At 39.0% G+C, this 18369-nt stretch overlaps 1 protein-coding gene across 1 annotated transcript in view; it reads right to left on the reverse strand.

Annotated features, from left to right (window-relative positions):
• The window catches only part of SH3GL3 (SH3 domain containing GRB2 like 3, endophilin A3), a 54361-nt gene extending 36350 nt beyond the window's left edge, over positions 1–18011 (reverse strand). Inside the window, exon 1 of the mRNA XM_074837446.1 lies at positions 17871–18011. Within this exon, the coding sequence (XP_074693547.1) occupies positions 17871–17915 (45 nt within the window). The 5' untranslated portion in view covers positions 17916–18011. The remainder of the gene's footprint in view (positions 1–17870) is intronic.
• Between the last annotated feature and the right edge of the window lie 358 nt (positions 18012–18369).

The raw sequence follows: 18369 nt of genomic DNA on the forward strand, positions 1-18369 counted from the left end.
AGAAAATGGAGGCAAATGATACAAATCAAACAGATCACTAGTATTAGATGGTGTATACACCAATACTCAGCATGGTGTCTATGAGCTTAAATTAAATGTATACAGATATTGAAGAAAAACAGTATCATGGACAAAGGACATTCTTGTCCATATATGAATAAAGTTCAAGACTCTGGACTCTATAATGTGATTTTGCATTTCTATAGAGTGTGACTCATTTCGCACCAGGCGGTGACATGTCACAGTATTACTAAGCATTTTAGTCAAACTTGTCTGCTAAAGCTATTCTTTAGCACATGCATTGTACAACAAAACTACTTTGTATTGCAAAACCTTGAGCACTTTCCTGACAAACCTCCACTGTTTCCCCAAGAACTCAACACTGGTGCCTACACATGCATTTATAAATTAGTAAATTGAAAGTAATCATTATTGTACATGTCTCAAAAGGAAAACATCTTCCTAAGAATTCAAATGTAATAAACTAATCCATCTAAATTTTAGATGCAGACACATTATTTGCTCTGCAAGCCTACTTAAAAGACTATGTAACAGAGTGTGAGACCCAAGACTGTCCACTTTTCAGAAGAGTAGATACAAGTGCTTTTAATGAGGAAACCCGATTACACTGAAGCCTCTGACAAAAATTCAAATTCATTGATGTGAGATTTCATGTTGCCAAGAACAACGACATATCTGAAACCATAAAGCTCCACACAGACAGAATCATTCTTTTACTTCAGTATTTCATTTTCAAATCTAAAATACTGTTTCCTAATCTGTTTAAGATCTTGCTGTTTGTGGAAGTGAGCATATCCTAAAAACAGAAGCGTAAAGCCATCGAAGGGCCATAAAAAAAAAAAATCTTTAGTTAATATCCTTCCTCACTTTTCCAGTTTCACTGACTCATTGCTCAGTTCCAAACTTCTGTTAAAGAAAACATTCTGAATTTCTTTGAAAAGTAAAATTTGGGGATTTTTATTCCAAACTGTGATCTGTTTGGCACTTGCTTATCCAGCCAGAATAGACTGAGCCAGCATGGGCATGAGCACTGCAAACGAGTGGTGGTAGTGGCTGCATCACACAGAGGCAGTCCTTCTGCAGGGTGACAAAGGACGACCAGCAAGACTCAGTGGTGGGTACGTACCCTGCCAGAACCCTTTCCTGCCTCTGTTCAGGCATCCTGTTTCAGGTATAACAACCAGGTAATATTTCATCCCCTTTCCTCTGCATGGAGGAGCTAGAGCTGTGAATGACAAGTTACACGCAGAGTGAGTTCCACTGGCTGTTACCACATTAACACTTCTTCCTCCCTCCACAAGCTCCCGGTGCAAAAATTCACTTGGCAGCAATACAATCCTAATTTGGCCTTAAAACAATCCCTCTTTCTAAAGTTGTTCTCTGTGCTTGTGAGGAAGGTGTGGTTTCTTTTTGACATACTCATATATGCTCACTGCAAAGGTAAGAAAGGGTGATTATGCTAGTAAACACAGCCCTTAAAATTAGAGATTTAAATAACCCCCTTTACACGCTTCCTTTCCAAGTAATATGAGGGCCTTTCATATTATCTTCTTTCTTATTCCAGCTGCCATGTTATTTAAGATGTTTCTACATTACATGTGTCTCATGACTGAATTTAAAGATTGCTTTTACAGGTGCTACCAAGTAATTGTCAAAGTGGTCCCTTACAACATTCTGTTGCATCCAAAGAGTATTGAAAGAACATGAGAAGTTATACCACATCTATTTTTTACTGGTTAGCTTGTCTCTTGCTACCGCTAACATCCTTTTACAACTTTACCCTAACTTGTATCTCTGTTCTACATCATGTGTCACACTAGTCCTTACTCTAATCGAGCAGAACTTCCTTCCCCTGATACTCATCACAGTTGAAATAAAGTCATTCTTTCCTCTACTCAGAAAATATATGTTTCCCCCACCTGGCTCCTTCAACAGCCTTCTCAGTTTTCCACTGAAGTCAGACTGAAGACTCTCAGATCTCATTGTGCATATCACTCAAAGGATTTGTAGGTTACATGGCCTGAGGTGCTGCTTTCACCAGGAACGTTACTTTTATCTACATCCAGGTTGACCATCATTTCACTTAAACCACTCATTTGCCCCACTCATTTGGACTACAAGCTTGCTGGAATACGGATAGACTTTTTTGTCTCTGTTGTTTGTCCTCACATGATTATTATCATAATCATGATAGTCACCACTAAACCCACAGGGAACTGGTAGCAGAGATCTCTTGTTGACTAGTCATTCAGAACATCAGTGAGATACAAATCTCTTACAAAGCATAGGTTATTCTACTCAGAATGTGAACAAAACATCCTACTATTCATTAAGGTATTTTTCCACAGCCGCTTAGCCTTCTCTAAATCCTCTTCATCCCTGTCGAGACATTCCCACCACTTCCCTTGCACTGGTATTAGCTCTCGTGTGACTACACCATGGGCTGCTTCAGTGAGTTAATCCACCTGAAAGCTAATCACACAGTTGAGCTAGGTTAATTTTCAGATGGATAAGCTGCCTCTATCAGCTTAGTATGTGATCACACAAGCACTCAGAGCTAACTCAAGGAAGTGGGCAGGACCTTACTCTGAGCGCAGAGCAAGGCTACGACAGCCTAGATTTAGGGTGATACAAATTGCCATACAACTGCATCCTCAGTCTGATGGAATCCAGCTGTTAAAGCTGATTCCATAAACATAGCACTTGCACACGCAGTGGCAAGGTATGTGTACAAAAAACAATCTGAGGTAGTCTGACTTCTTTAATAACCTCTTTGTCCTAAAGTAAGTTAGCTTTACATTACCTTGTCCATTCAATACCTCTTCATTTCTATCCTCTTCACATGACATCTAGCAATTGTCACTCAGTCTAGTGAAAATCTATGCTTTGCCTTATTCTAGAAAATGTTGGCATATTGTCAGTCATAGTTCTGGAAGAGTGCACTACTCTGATTCATAGCTTCTAAGAGGAATCTATTGCACTTCACATTCCCAGAACACTATCTGACCAGTTCTAGCACAATGCCCTGAAATTAACCCCAGAAAATGGATCCTTCACTCTTTTCTCAGCTTAACCTACCCTAGCTTATTCACGAAAGATGGCACCCACTGACTTGCATGAAAGCTAACATTAAATACATCACTGATTATAGCACAGGCCTGAACTCAGGAGAGTCTAGCCAGCTTTCAACACATGAACAGCCCCAGAGCTACCCATGCAAATACCTCAGGGCTTCATGGAATCACAGCCCAGTATATTACCCTATAGCTGGGTCCATGTGAAGTCTGACTTGATTAGAGTTACAGAATAGCCAGTCACAACATTTCTCTTTTAAAGTAACACATGCTAGTGTTGTGGGGGTTTTTTTACATCATTTGAAACAAAAATTAAATTCTAGTTCTTCAAATAAGAGAGATCAATCAACACAAATCATGGCTTGCATGTGCAGAATAGGCAATTAAAATCCTTAAAACATTTAAATAATTTTTTCTTCTTGAAAACACTTAACTGCACTGCATAATTCATGACTACCCAGTTGCCCTCCTGCATTTTCCATGACCAGAGATTTCTGCTTACTAGATGGTTTTATTGAAAACCCATTTAAATAAAAATCAGCTGTGGTCTAAAACTATAGTTCAATTTTTTTAATTTTTTTTTTTTCAGGCTGAGTATATTGGGCCTCCTTCTCAGGACACCAAGCACCTAGCTCCTCCTCCTGACTTTATGCCTTAAGTACATCCTCAATGCCCACATGCAGGACTGAAACAATCACTTATGTCAGAAAGCCCTGTCAAAGTAAGGGCTAGGAAAAAGTCAGGGAGTTTTACTCAGTTTTTGGGCTAACGTAATTCTGATTTTGATAAAGTCAGAATATACTTACATAATCTTCACTGAAGTCAGGCATATCTCATTATACATTCAACACCACAAGCAGTAAATTTGAGTCTTAGAAATTACCTTGCAAATACTTTTGAGCACCAGTAGAGACCAACCACAGGAGAAATAACATAGACAAGACGTGGGCACTTTTAATAGTGATTTACAGCTTTAAGCTCAAAGCTAATGTGTTTGGGTTAAATGCTCTTAAATTTGTCTAAACTCAAGAGCTGCTAACACTAAAAGATATGCTGTGAATAGTTAGGAGTACCATTTTTAGTTTTTAAAAGTTACTATACAGCTATGTATTTATGTAAAGTAAAAATTTCCTTGGCAGAGCCATAGTTTAAAGTGACAGTTTTAGCAAATCCGCTATCATCAGTAAAAAACGCGGTCAAGATCATCTACTACAGAGCCCCAAGTGAGCTGTACAGAGGAAGCAAAACAACAAGAATGTCAAGAGAAACTGTATATAGCCAGATACACTGACAGTCAAAATCATAACTTTTAGTTGATTTGGTTTAGAAATAACTTCTCCCCAGATTAGCATACTATCGCTCATCACCACGTCTGCATAATGTTTATCAGCAAGTCTACCTTGCGTGCATGGAAAGTGACAAATAATCTCTGTTTATTGCTCTTTCAGAAACTACTTGCCATCAGGCAGTAATTCTTATGGAATTCCATTCCAACATAATCAAGTTAGAGATTTGTCCTTCAATGTTATTAAATTATTGCTTCCATTTTTTATCACTTACACTAGCCTTGTGGATTTTATTAAGTCACTATAAAATGGATTGACAACTCCTTCTTTTATCCTTACTTTTTGCTGCACATTATTTTGATTCAAGATGCATCATTCCTACTTTTTTGAGCAGTCACTCCTGCAGTTGTCACTGCTTTTAGTACATTGTGAAACACCCACATTCTTCCGCTACACAGTCAGTCTCTGTTACTTGCTACTCAAGGCAATCCACCTGTTCCTGCTGTACATGGATTGTGCACTTTCGCTCTGAATCAGCAAGACTTTTTGTCTCCTCTGAGAGGTTTCTTGTTTGTTTTTTTAAGCTATTTTAGTTGACAGTTTTCACAAGCCTTTAAGTTCACATTCAGCACTAGAGCCCTGTGAAGTAATGTGCTTCCTGTTCCTGGGTCCACTACAAATGCAATGAATTTTTAATGGTGTTACAGTCTTATTATTCAAATATTTTGAAAAATCCAACAATGTGCTTCCCAGCAGCTCTGCAGCACTGCTGACTTTGCTGGGATTCCTGTGAGGCCCTCAGCAACAATACCCATTGGAAAAACAAAAGGACTTAAGATACCTTACTCTCTTTGCTAATGCAACCTGTGCTCATCATGAGTTGCAAAACCTAAATGGAACAAACAAGTCTCAAACGCTGTTGGGTATCTGAAAATTTTTAATAATCCATGCTGCTTTCACTCACTTAACAGAAAATGAAGAACTCCAAATATCACAGTGAAAAGTGAAAAAAAAAAAACAATTATTTTCATCACTGCATTCACTGTGACTAGTCTGGAGAGGAAGTCACCGTACATTTTTGCCTTATTTTCATAACTCCATTTCAAAACATACTAGTGGTTTTAGGCAGCAACATGTTGTTACACACAACACCGCAAACTAAAATGCAGCTGTGGATAACAGGACTTCCCAGTCGCACTTCTAAGACACGACTGTCCTGAATCTCCACAAGGCACAATTCTTTCTAGTGGTAACAGCAGCACTGCAGAAATGCACCGCTGACTTCATCCATGGGGACAGAAAATAACTTCCCTCAGCACGCACACAGAATTGTCTGTATTTCATTGTTATCAAACTTTATCAAATTCAAAACTGGAAAAATTTTCCAAGCATAATTTACACACAGAACACAGACCTCTGCAGAAATACCCAATGAGCTCTGAAGCACTAGTGCAAATGAGGCCAAAAGGCACCACCCTCCTCTGTACTGGCACATGGCTTTGAAGCAAGAAATTCCTACAAAAAAGGCCATACATCCATCAGTAGCAAAACAAGCCAAGTCCCATGAAACGGGAGCCTTGAACCACAGCTGATGAGATCATTGAAGGGCAAATCTCAATCACCAACAAACTCACTTGCAATGAAAATATGTCATGATTCTTGCATTCTTGATACAAACAAAGCAGTAGACATAGCCCTTTAAATCTTAATCAAACCTATATGATAATTAATAATATACATATAGAAACGTGTTCTTCATTATTAGTAATACAACTGTAAATTGCATACTATACAGAATCACAGTTTCCAAAATTTCAAATCACTGCTTGAAAAAGTATGTACAAAAAAAAAATCCAAGATTGGCTACTTTTTAACCCCTTTAAGATGGGCCATGCAGAATGATATGCATAAATTAAAGCCCTAACTGACAGGAATTCCAACAATGCCTGCAGTACCTAATTAATTTTACAGTTACTTTTTGGATTATGGAAATAAAGGAATTGAATATTTTTTTATGACATTTGAACACTATTTTGAGCAATCCTTGTGAATGCACTGAGTCAATCTTCATAACTAAATTAAACACTCAGAAAAATGTAAACTTCCAGGAATATTAGAAGAGGAAAAGAATTACAGGCAGGATTTTGCACAGCAGTATTTTCTGAGTAGTAACTACAACTGTCATACCAACGCTTGTAATTTTTGTACATGTAAGTCACTTGAATTTAGAAAATAACTGGCAAGTTGACAAAAACTGGTTTCCCTTTTGCACCAATCTTGAACAACAACTTTGGCTAGAATAATAATAATATGCATTACTAGAATGAGTGTCAAGGCTTCATATATGCCAAAGTGCTGATGCAAAGACAGTCCATTTGGTGTATTTTACATGTTCCAAGTGATGAACAAAACATGAAATTTACTCAGTCTCACATACATTGGCAACAACAGAACATCTGCTGAAGGAATAACTTAGATGATATACTACAAAAAGTAATTAACAAGGCAAGCAATTACTATTTTGGATCATAAAATGAGTAATGTTCCAGAAGAATGCATACAATCTTCATGAATAAGCTTCTTCCACCTGAAACTAGGCTTTACAAAAACTATCATTTTTCCAATTTTCTATAATTTTGAATAAAATACCACAGAAATTAACAACACTTGGCAAGATGAGTTTGTGAAGTTTCACAACAAAATAATTTCCTCATTTTCATAACAGATGTAATTTTGACATAATCCAAAAAAAGCAATTCCCAGAAGCATTACTACTTTTGTGCAAGAGTAGCTATATTTACGTGCATCTTTGCCCTTTGAATAAACGAACTGTTTGTTCATCAGATAAGAGTGAGCTGTACTAGTCTTCTGGCTGCTTCCCAAATGTGCTGATAGACAAAGAAGTGCTAAATGCAATGTTACAAATCTGTTATGCAAGCTATCAATAGCACAAGACTTCTCGGTCTGAACTTGTTCTTTCTTCTTTGCAGCAGGGTCCAATCCCACACAGAAAGGCTTAATTTCTACAATCCCTCCTTAATCTGACTAGAACTCAGAAGTAGGACAATAAATTACGAAGAAGCTCTAAAGATTGTTTCCACAAATGTCAAAAAAGCAACATAAGCAGCAACGAATGTATCTGATAAAGAAACTGTGTAATTCAGCCTAGACCTCTGACAGAGAGCCAGCAACCCAGGGCAGCACTGCCCAGAGTAAGTGTCATTGCACACAGCTGAATTCTCAGTTCTTCTATAAGCAATGTTTGCTCAGACGTGTAAGTCTGAAAACTGAAGGGCAGATTTCTTGCCTTCTAAGAACATCTTGCAAATATATTTTGGGCAGAGGCTATCCGTGAGGAGTTTTTCCTATCTAAAGGCTTAAAGATGGTGGGGGAGGAAATAGAAGTTTTATATATATGTACACACACACTATATTTACACATAATAATGGAAGTACTGTAAAAAAATGTAAAAAATACATTAAAAAATACGTTAAAAAAGGAAATTACTTTGTAGAAACCATGCAAGATCCATTTTGCTGATATAAAAGGCTACACTCCCTCTAAGTGTATGAGGGAATCACAAAAAAATACACTCCTCCCTCTAAGTGTATGAAGGAATCACAAAAAAAATACAGGTGAAAATATAGTCTGAGTTCCTGTGTAATTAAAATAGTTTTACCTAATGGTAGGGAAACAAAGAAATGTGTCCAAGAGAGCGTATTAAATGACAGCATAAAGTTGAGATAACTGATTGCTAAAAAGAAATTATGTGTGTAACGGCAAATGGAACAGAGAAAACAAACGGTCAGAGACTGGAACAAAAGAAAACAAAACAGTGAAAATAAGAGTCAACTTTCTTTGCAGTATATTCATACAGGTAGCCAAAGTCAATTTATCATCATTTATCATCAGTCTTCCCCACACAATTAAACATTCTCCCCAGTCTGGGTCACAGAACAGGTTTGCAAACTGCACACCCAATTTCTTGATGAATCAGGCACAAAAGCTCCTGACGCAAACACTAGTAGCCAAACTGAGTTTCCTCTTGCTTCTTACAGGTGTACAAAGGAGTCCTTCATCTTATCTGTCAGTACTACATATACCCACAGGGGCAACCATCCACCATGCTCCAGCATCAACCATTTACAAGTCCGGCAGTTGAGCAACTTTGGGGTTTACCAGTGCCTTCAGCCCCTTTGCAAGTAGTGCTCCTGTACCTGGCCCTCTCGCAATACATGAAAGCAGTAACCAAGTGTACGGTTTGAGGAAAACCTACAGAGCATAACTACTGATGAGAGAAAGTATCCATTGAAGAAATACTTATCTTGGAGTCTCTTCTGCAATATATTTCCTCAAATATGAAGGTATTTCTGCAAGTAACTCCCTGCCTAAGCTTACCATTCACCTGTGTTTGTGTGTGCCTCTTTCCTACTGTTCACCACAGAAGTTTTCCTTCCCATTAAATTAAAATATTGTAAGAGACAACAGCACAAACTTAGGTTAAACAGTACAAGGAAGGGAGAATTCCACTGAAGAACAACGTCAACGGTCTTTGAGCACATGGAGAGCTGTAGAACAGCCCGGGGAAGTGAAGTTTTGCTTGCTCTCCCCACCTCTCAGTAAAAGCAAACAAAAAACAAACAAAAAAGCCCCACCTCCAACACAAAGTCATTTTAGGTGGTTACTACAACTTACAAAAAAAACAGGTAGGGAGTATTTGGATGCAAAAGCCATAAAACAATAAACAGTTAATCTTAAGGGTAAGTAACAGTTGCTATGTTCCAGTGCCTCCAGGCAGACGTGCAAGGAGCTTACACCAAAAGCAGAACTCAATCTGACATCTTCAAAAATCTTATTATTTTCTTTGGAAGGAATTTCTAGACAGAAGACTGGAACCACTTGTTCTGAATTGATGAAAAATTATAGTCTTTGATAAATAATTTACTTTAACTGGGCTTCTTCCCTTGCCACCATGCACACATCTACTGTGACCCAGATGCCAAGCTGACAGGTGCTACATTCTCTGCGTGAAAGAGAAAGCGTTCCCAAGATTGTGGCAATCTCTGACCAAGCAGACAGCACAAGTACCAAATTTCACCTTCTAGCTCTATCAACAGAACTGCGAAAGGGAAGTTCATAATTTCGAATCAAAACAATGACTTTCTGACCTCCAATCCCATATCTGATTTATGGAACTAAGTAAATTTTTTCCCCCGCTTATTCTCTGCTAGGGAGATAGCATTACCTGAAAATCCTAGCTTCTAAAACATTGCTTGCCTGTTACAGAGGGGTATTAAAAACAGTAAAATTAAGTGAAAATGTGAATCAGTAGGATTACACAACATTTATACAGAAGCTTTAATCCAAACTCATAACTACATTTTGTATTTACCTATACAACTTATGCAAAATAAAAAAGAATTAAAAAAACACCCATAGTGAATGTGACATGGTTCTTCTACACACCTTTTTCAAACCCTCCCAGAGTTTGAAAGCAGAATTTCTAATGACTCGACATTGTTTCTATAGTCTAGAAACACATAATCTACTTTCAGATCTGTCACTGACCAGCTCCTTAACCTTGAAGTCACATCACCTTCAAGTACCTCATTTATTTGCATCTGTAAAGAATGGGAACAGTGAGACCTATTTGTATTTGCAAAGCATTCACAAGGGAATAAAGGGGCTGTTACTACCTAGGACCATTTATACTTGGTTTTAATATTTTAATATTTTTTTTGCTTGGTAAAAAAAAAATATTTAAAAATACTTTCCTCACTTTTTTCACCTTAGATCTGTAACCTGACTGCACAAGAACGAAACAATGCCAATCATAGAAAAGGGAATTTTAGAACCCCTTGATTTCCTTTGAGTCCTGGATTCTTATACTCATATTCAGTTCCTAACCAGGCTAATTTCACTGCAGTCGTTTCAGTTCATTAAACACAGGTACAGTATCAAAAATGTAATTTAATTAGGGTAGTACAGAAACAGAATTAATTCTCATCAGAGGCTCGGCATTGTCCTTTGAATAGAAAGCATGTAAGGCCAAGTTATTTTTGTGTTTCACATACACAGCTGCTGCTATTTGAGATGTTGCAGGAAATTAACTGGTATATTCTCCCATCAATGCATGTAACTCTTAATAACTTTAATAATAGAAACACGTACACAGTGATAGGACACTAGGGCTCTAGAAAATAGAATTCAAGGTGTAATCTAACCTATGATTAGCCCTTTTCTAACTAGACTTGTTAAAAGCATTGTTAAAACCTGCCTCATCAACTCTCAACTAGTCACAGAACTCCACCAGTGGCTTCCTTTCACAAACAGGAAAGAGCCTAACCATGAGAACAAAGCACAGTATAGAATTAGACTATCGCAATATACTGAGGTGAAAGTGGCATTAACATAAATAGAATCAGTTTGTTCTTAACAATATCATTATAAGCTAAAGTTTGGGGTTTATATGATTCTTACAGAAGGTATGAAGAATGGGATGCATTTTGTAACTTGAATTACATACGTGCTTAAAGAAAGTGTTGGCATTTGGATGGCACAACAGACAAAACGTTATATTAAAAACACTTTTATTCTTCAGCAATAATTTGTTCTGGAACTGCAGGTATATTGTGCCACTGAATATACACAACTTTCTTATCTTAAGAGGAAGCAAGCACTGGGACAGAGGTTTTATAGGCCAGATTCTGCTCCCAGTTACACAGTTAGGCTGCACATTCCTATGAGACCCTTCACTGAGTCATCCCAGATTTTATCAGTATAACTAAGCAGAATCTGTCTTCCTATATGTATATTATAAAGTCTGTCCCAAATTCTGTATAGGAATGCAACTTCTTGATAGAAATGTATCTGTTCAAGATATTTAAGTAACTTCAAGTAACAATTAGCAAATGATGCTAAAGAAAATCTTAATGCAATGCTGTTGCTGTGCTTCACTTGTCTGTTTTTCAGCACTGCAGGATTCTCAAGAGACTGCACTGCAATATATTACCCAGCATGTGCCGCAGTGACTCAGACAACAGCATGAGTTAAGGATGGAGTGCCAGCTCTCACTCGAACTTTCAGGATGCCTGTGCAAAACTCTTCAGCAAAGCCAAGAATCTATAAAAGGAGACACGTTCAAGGAGAAAGTTCAGCTTCCATTCCATTATGCTATACTATTTTCTATTGCAATGCCATTCAGACTTTTATATATACAAATATTTGATGTGTAAAATATAATTAACCTCCTTCCAAACTATAGCTCCACCTCTGCTAGATTCACAATTTACAGCACTATGATCCATCTATTGCAAGCTTTCAGAGGTGCATTGGTAAAGGTTGCAGAGGCATACAATTGCTATCTTCTGCTAATTTGTATGCTGACCGAAGCACTCAAAGTTTCTCTTGCCTACAGTTATGCCTTACTGGCAGGCTACTTAGCAGGTGATAAATACAATTGTAAATACAACTGTAAACATAAATCTTAAGAGCAAGTTTCCCCCTCCTCCTAACTCCATCAGATACATTTTTTAAGATTGAAAATCACCTTCATGCCAGAAGGAAATATCTTCCTATTTCCTACCTATTAGCCTAGTACTTTGGTCACAGGAGGCAAGCTTCAGCATAAGCAGGGTGGGCTGCACAACCAAAAGTCAGCCATGTAACTCAAAAGCAAGTGAGTTAGCCTTACTATTGCCAGAGGAAGAGGGGTGAAGTGCAGATTACTGATCCCTTACTGCACACACCCCCTTCCACCACCAAATCCATGCTGATCTTGGCCACAGGACCATACTTCCCTCCCTTTTATTAATAATTGCTTTGAAAGAAAGTGCGAAATGAGGACTTCTCCTTTTGTAAGCACTGTTTTCCAACAAAAAAAGAAGAAACAAACAAAAAAACCCCGCAACCAAACACTCCATGAACTAACAAGTCTTCAAAGATTCACACAAACCCTCAGCCTCTCCTCACATCATTTTAGTAATTTAAGATGAACAGTGTATAATCTACATTATAGTTTTGTAATTACTGGATTGTATAACAACAGTCTCCAGCCATGACACAAATAAAGACAAATGATACTGTCTAATTAGATATCTACATATACATAGAGGCTAGAGGAATTTTATTTTTTAGCCTTGAGAGTGGCTGAGGGTTTACTCTCCTTTCTGAAATATGTACAAGAAGTATAATTATCCATTTCAATACACCTCAGACAACAAACTAAATTCTAATGTCCTTCTCACCACTGTCCTGCCCCACAATTCTATAAGATTTGCAAATCAGTACATCCAATTATCTAATAAAGACTAGGCACAGGATAGAAGCACTCTCTCTAAGGTCTTGGATTCATCATGCCCAATTCAGGTTGCATGTGAACAGGACAGTATCTCTAACAGACTATATGATAACAGCTTATAGTCCTAAGAAAGAAATACATCTGCACATAGTCAATAAATAGTTTCTCTTCATGTCTCACTGCCAAGTTCGGGTTCTTTTTGAAGTTTGTCTCTTCCTCAGTTTACCAAAGTACTTCCTTTGCTAGAAAGCACTTGTGTAAATAAAGTTTCTGTGCATTAACTTGGTGCCAACATGGACTTTAAGAAAGGCTTAAATGTTATCAGTAGGCTAGTATCATTCATCACTAACATAACAGAAAAGAAAAATACTCAGAACAACAAAAAAACCCACCACAACAAAACCCAATCACAAGACTTTATTCTGTCTGGGGAACAAGGTCTTGATTCTGATCTGGTCTGCCTTCCAACAGACTGGACCAAAATGCCATATAAATCAATGGAGTAAAAGAAGAAATCTGGGAGAGAAGCAGGAGCATCCCTTCAACTGACGGTGACAGCCAAAAGTTTTAAAAAATTTTTTAAAATAGAAAAATGCCTTTTTAAAAGCATTGCTAAAAAAAGGATGCAGTACTTGAAAAGACAAATGCCATTCAGGATATGTAAGAGATGAAAGCACAGAGCATGCACTTTATTACACTAGGTTAAATCACTTTCAGGAGGCAAAAAAGTTGTAACAGACTTTGGTTGTTTTGGTTAGAAAGTCTGCTCACCCTTAGGCTCTCTCTATAGACAATAGAGCCAGCTGCTGATTCACACTCTTGCAGCCTCTCTTTCTTGACTGACAATAGGAGAAGGTTGAAGAAACCAGTGTGCACAGGCTAACAATAACTGTTGATGCCTATATTACAAATAAGATATTCACAATAATTGGCATTCATGTGTTTTCTCAACGAAAGTATTACTTTCTACTATCACTGAAAAGCTAAGCCTAAGAAAAACACTATGAATAAGCTGTTGATGAGACTGCTGACATACACAGACTTCAGCTACAATTAATTAAAAAAGACACAAAACATGAATTAAAGGTCAACAGCAGATTTCCTATGCCAGCATCATGATGGAGCTTTCAAAAGACTCTAAGGGAGGGAGGTTCTCAGCTCACTAGTCTCCAACTACTTAGAAAAATCACACATCTTCACACTGAGATAGTAGCCTGGCTGCCGTTTTAAAGCACAGCAGAAGTTGTAATAGCATCTGCTGCCTATTAAGGCTTTCTTATTCACTCTCTACGCTCACTGCTTTTCTAAACAGAAACACCACTAAAAATACTCCCAGTATGCATCAGAAGATGCAGTCCTCCCACCACCTGGGTTATCCCACATGCACAACCACCACGAGAACAAGGCCTACAAAAAAGGTAGGCAGAGATACACCCACCTACATCAAAAGCTTTCAAACTGAAAACAGGAAAACAGATATGTCAGAGGCTGAAAGTGACAGGAGACAAATTTTCATCATGAACAGAACTCCCCAAAGGTTAATAAAGAAGAAAAATCTATTTGAAAATATATTCTAAAACAGAAAAAAAGCTGAATTCCATGAGACTTGCACATAGGTTAATCAGCTCTGAGAAACAGCCTGCCCTCACTTCAGCCAGTGAGAGGTGGTAAGCCACTACAGGGGTTCTGCTTGGTATTTCATTAGTCAAATGAGTTATACTCAAGGGATCATCGCTGATAATAAATGGACAGAATGGAAGCGATCCTCATTCTAGTCCACTTGAGTGTTTCAATTTAAACTTATAACCTAAATCAGAAGCATAGTAAAGAAAATTCTAGTGTACCTGAAAGCTATTATCTGTTACATAACAGATACATAACCTTCGGGTTATATATAAGCTTTGGGTCTATCTGTTCTGGGACACCAGAGGAAGCAATTATTAGGATACAGATAATGGAGCAGAATTGCAAGCTTATATTTGGAATATATAGAAAAACACTTAAAATGCCACTCACTCTGGGGTGCAGACTTTATACTACAGTAATTCCAACAGATGCTCATAACTCAAGAGTTGTCTTCTGAATCTCACTACCAGATACTTAGGTGAAAACCTATATACACATGTTATTTTCAGTGGGAAAAAAAACCACAGTTGGGTAAAAAAATTCTAGGAGAAAACCATCAAGAATGCTTATTGTGAATTGCTGGATTACAAACAGAGACATGGTGACTTCTTACAACACCAACCAAGTCTGCAATAGCGTGTCACGCCTGATTTTGGTGAGGGCTTTAGTAACCATAAGAAGTTAGCTGCTGACCTTTTATAAAGCAAACACTTGTTTACTTAACTGCAACTTCAGATAAACTAAGCTGACATGCACCAGACAAACATCCCAGAAACCTCAACTGCATGTATAAATTTGTAAGTATTGTTTGTTTTTTTCCTGGACCCTCTAAACAGAATAGAAGACTACACACAAAGGTGATCACAGCTAGTTAACACAGAAGTTGTACATAAAGACATACAGAGGAGGCAGGCTTTTTACAAAAACAAAACCAAAATGCATTGCTTTTGCAAAAAACAGTTCTGCAACAGTTAAGTGCTTCAGTTAGAGTATACAGTTATAGATGAACTCCATTTATTTTATTTGACTTAATCTTTCTATAACTATATATCTATATTACTCTATATTTCAGTTGGAACTGTGCTTTATTTCAGTTGAATAGAAGTCTATTTTAGCATGGAAATAGTATATTTTGAAAATACAAAGATCTTGTCAGTTCTCTGATACTTATTCACATTTCTGAATGAATTGTTAAATACAGACTGTCTTAACCCACTTGCTTCACCCTTCAAATTTTTTGTCTTTAGTTTCTGTCAGGCTTCAAATATTATTCTTATTCCTTAATCACATGTCCTGGCACAAGTCTCATTCCCTTCAGTATTCCTCAATGTCCTCTGGGAAATTTGCCAGGTTTTGTCATCTGCCCCCATTCTCCTTTGGGAACACTAAAGGAATTAATTTTATTCTTTCCCCAAGCAATGCCTGTCTCTGCTGTTAAGTTACCCTTGGCATCTCTCATCCATTCAATACACAAAGGTGTAAGTCTCCTTAAGTGATCCTACAGTACTTAGCGATATTCTGTTGAGAAATACATCTTTCATACTCTGCATTTGCTTGTTTTACCATTTTGCTAAAGATTTTAGCTAAGAGATGGAGTGTCAATATTTCCATTTCGCATGCTCCACTTTATTTTTTTTAAATTTCAACAACTGTTTAGTTTGTGCCTTTATACGTACGGGCATGATTATGTGTCAGAGATAAATATATCAGTTATTTAGACCTGGATGCTTTGGTCAACTATATATATGCTATTTCTTCTATTATTTTTTCCACTACTACTTTGCCAAACATCTTATCTGAATTCTTCCAGAATGAGCTCTCAAGAGGCGTCTTGTGTTTCCTCAAGCACTGAAAAACATTCAATTCTAGTATCTTTCTCCTGCACGTTAATTTCCTACTAAACAGTATTTCTTTCCCTGAAAAGAGACTTTTTCAATCAACTACTTTAAATTCCTCGCTCAGTCCTGCATTTAAAAATAAGTGGAAACTGTACCTTTGACCCACCCTGAGAAGAAGAATATTATTCGAGTTATACATCACCGTTCCTTACTGCAATGAATTCTGGAAGTCATACTGCAACTTTTCAATAAATGTACTAGCAACCTGGTCTAGTGGAAGGTGTCCCTGCCCATGCAGGGGGGTTGGAACTAGATGATCTTTAAGGTCCCTTCCAACCCAAACCATTCTATGATTCTATGACTCTACAGTCAAATTAATAATATTCTATTGTTCTTTTTTGCCATTACGACTACTTTTATCAGATCCCCTCCCTCTTTTTTTTTTTGTTTACCTGACATCTGGACAAGATTAAGCAATTTGCACTGTTACCAGTTGCTAGATGAGACAGCACTTGTTGTGGTTACCTCTCTAACTTCCTCAGATAAATACCTTCTGCTTCTTGAGTTACAACTCACCATAGCAAAGGCTGTATCACTTACCAGCATAAATCAGGTGCAAAACAAACCAAACCCTTTATAAATTGTCCTTGGATTTGTTTACCCTGTAAGTCCCACATTTTCTCAAAGAAACTGTGAAAGTTAACTAAAAGATACAGATTTATAACATTATTTAGCATCTCTATATCCAAACAAAGTGCACATTCTGCATTTGGGCTGCTGACAAGTGACATATCTGAAGGAGGACCTAGAAAGATGACAGCTAAGCACTCAACAAACCTTTATTTCTTCCACTCTCACCAAGACAAGAGCAGTTGTCCAATTTGACCGAACAGGCTACAGATGCTAATTTCAATATTACCATTATCATTAATGAGAACCAACAGAAATACAGATCTCTCAGGCTTGGAACAAGCAAGCAAAGCCACTGAGGCTTCCAAACACTTTCCGTGAGAAGAATCCCACTGCTGCTGCACCAATGTGGGGCTTCAGGTCGGCACTACTGTGCTATGTAATTCAACCAGTCCACTTGCTTGACAGAAAGGGGTTTATCTCTTAAGAGAAATCAGAAGTGTTAAGGAGAAACACATTATAAAAGAGAAAAGGGAACAGGAGAGAAAGGGGTCGGGAGAAGATGAAAGTTCACCCAAGAAAAGATAAACAGTACAGCATCTAGAAAAGGAGGGAAAACTCTAGAAACGTATGATACCCTCTATAGGACAAATGCATGGTATGCCAGGTAGGATAATACACCAGTACTTTGTGGCAGAACAACACAATGAACTCTTTAGGGGAAAGCTAGTACCCTACAGCCTACATCTTTAACTGAGGCCTCAGAGCACAAGTGCAAACCCAGCATTAAATAACAAATACTAATAACTAAAAGACCTGAAGCCCCAAGCAAAACAAGGAAACGGGCGACGCTCTCTTGTAAGGATCAGCACAAGAGGCTAAGCGGCAATAATAAAAGGCAGGACCCAGAGGCTTGGCTGAAGGAAACCGGGTGCCGGAGAGCAGCGATGCCGCCACCACCAAAGAGAAGGGCGAGGGAGCCGCTGCGCCCTGCGGCGAGCGGCGGGAGCGGGCGCAGGGCGCAACCACCCATCAACACCAAAGCCCCCCCCCGGGGCTCCGCCACCGCTCCGGCCCCGGGAGCGACTCCCTTACCTGGCTGGCTTTGTGAAACTGCTTCTTCAGCCCCGCCACCGACATCTTCCCCCGCGGCGCCCCGAGGCGGCGGCGCTGCCCAGGCCGAGCGGCCGGCCCGGCCTCTCGCTGTGTCACCCGCCGCCCCGCGCGCAGGGGAACATCGCCTGCCCAGCGCGCCCGGCGGCCGCCACCCCATTGGCCGCCGCCAGCGCCCATGCAAATGACAGCGCCAGAACCGCCTGCCTATTGGCCACTCGCGGGGGATATGCAAATGAGAGCGCTCGGGGCCGCCCACGCTGCGATGTTGCATGGAGACAGCGGAGAAGGGGAAGGCGGGCGCCGTGTGGGGAGCGGGCCCGGCCCAGCCCGGCCCAGCCCAGCCCGACCCAGCCCCTCGCCGGGAGGGGAGCTGTGTCGTGCCCCCCCCTGCGGGGAGCGGGGCCGTGCTCGGCGGGGGAAGCCGAAAGGATCCCTGCGGGCAGGTGGCACCAGCGCTGCAGCCAGGGCATCCTTCCGA

Source organism: Strix aluco, chromosome 12, assembly GCF_031877795.1.
Source record: "Strix aluco isolate bStrAlu1 chromosome 12, bStrAlu1.hap1, whole genome shotgun sequence".
NCBI classification, from domain to species: Eukaryota; Metazoa; Chordata; class Aves; order Strigiformes; family Strigidae; genus Strix; species Strix aluco.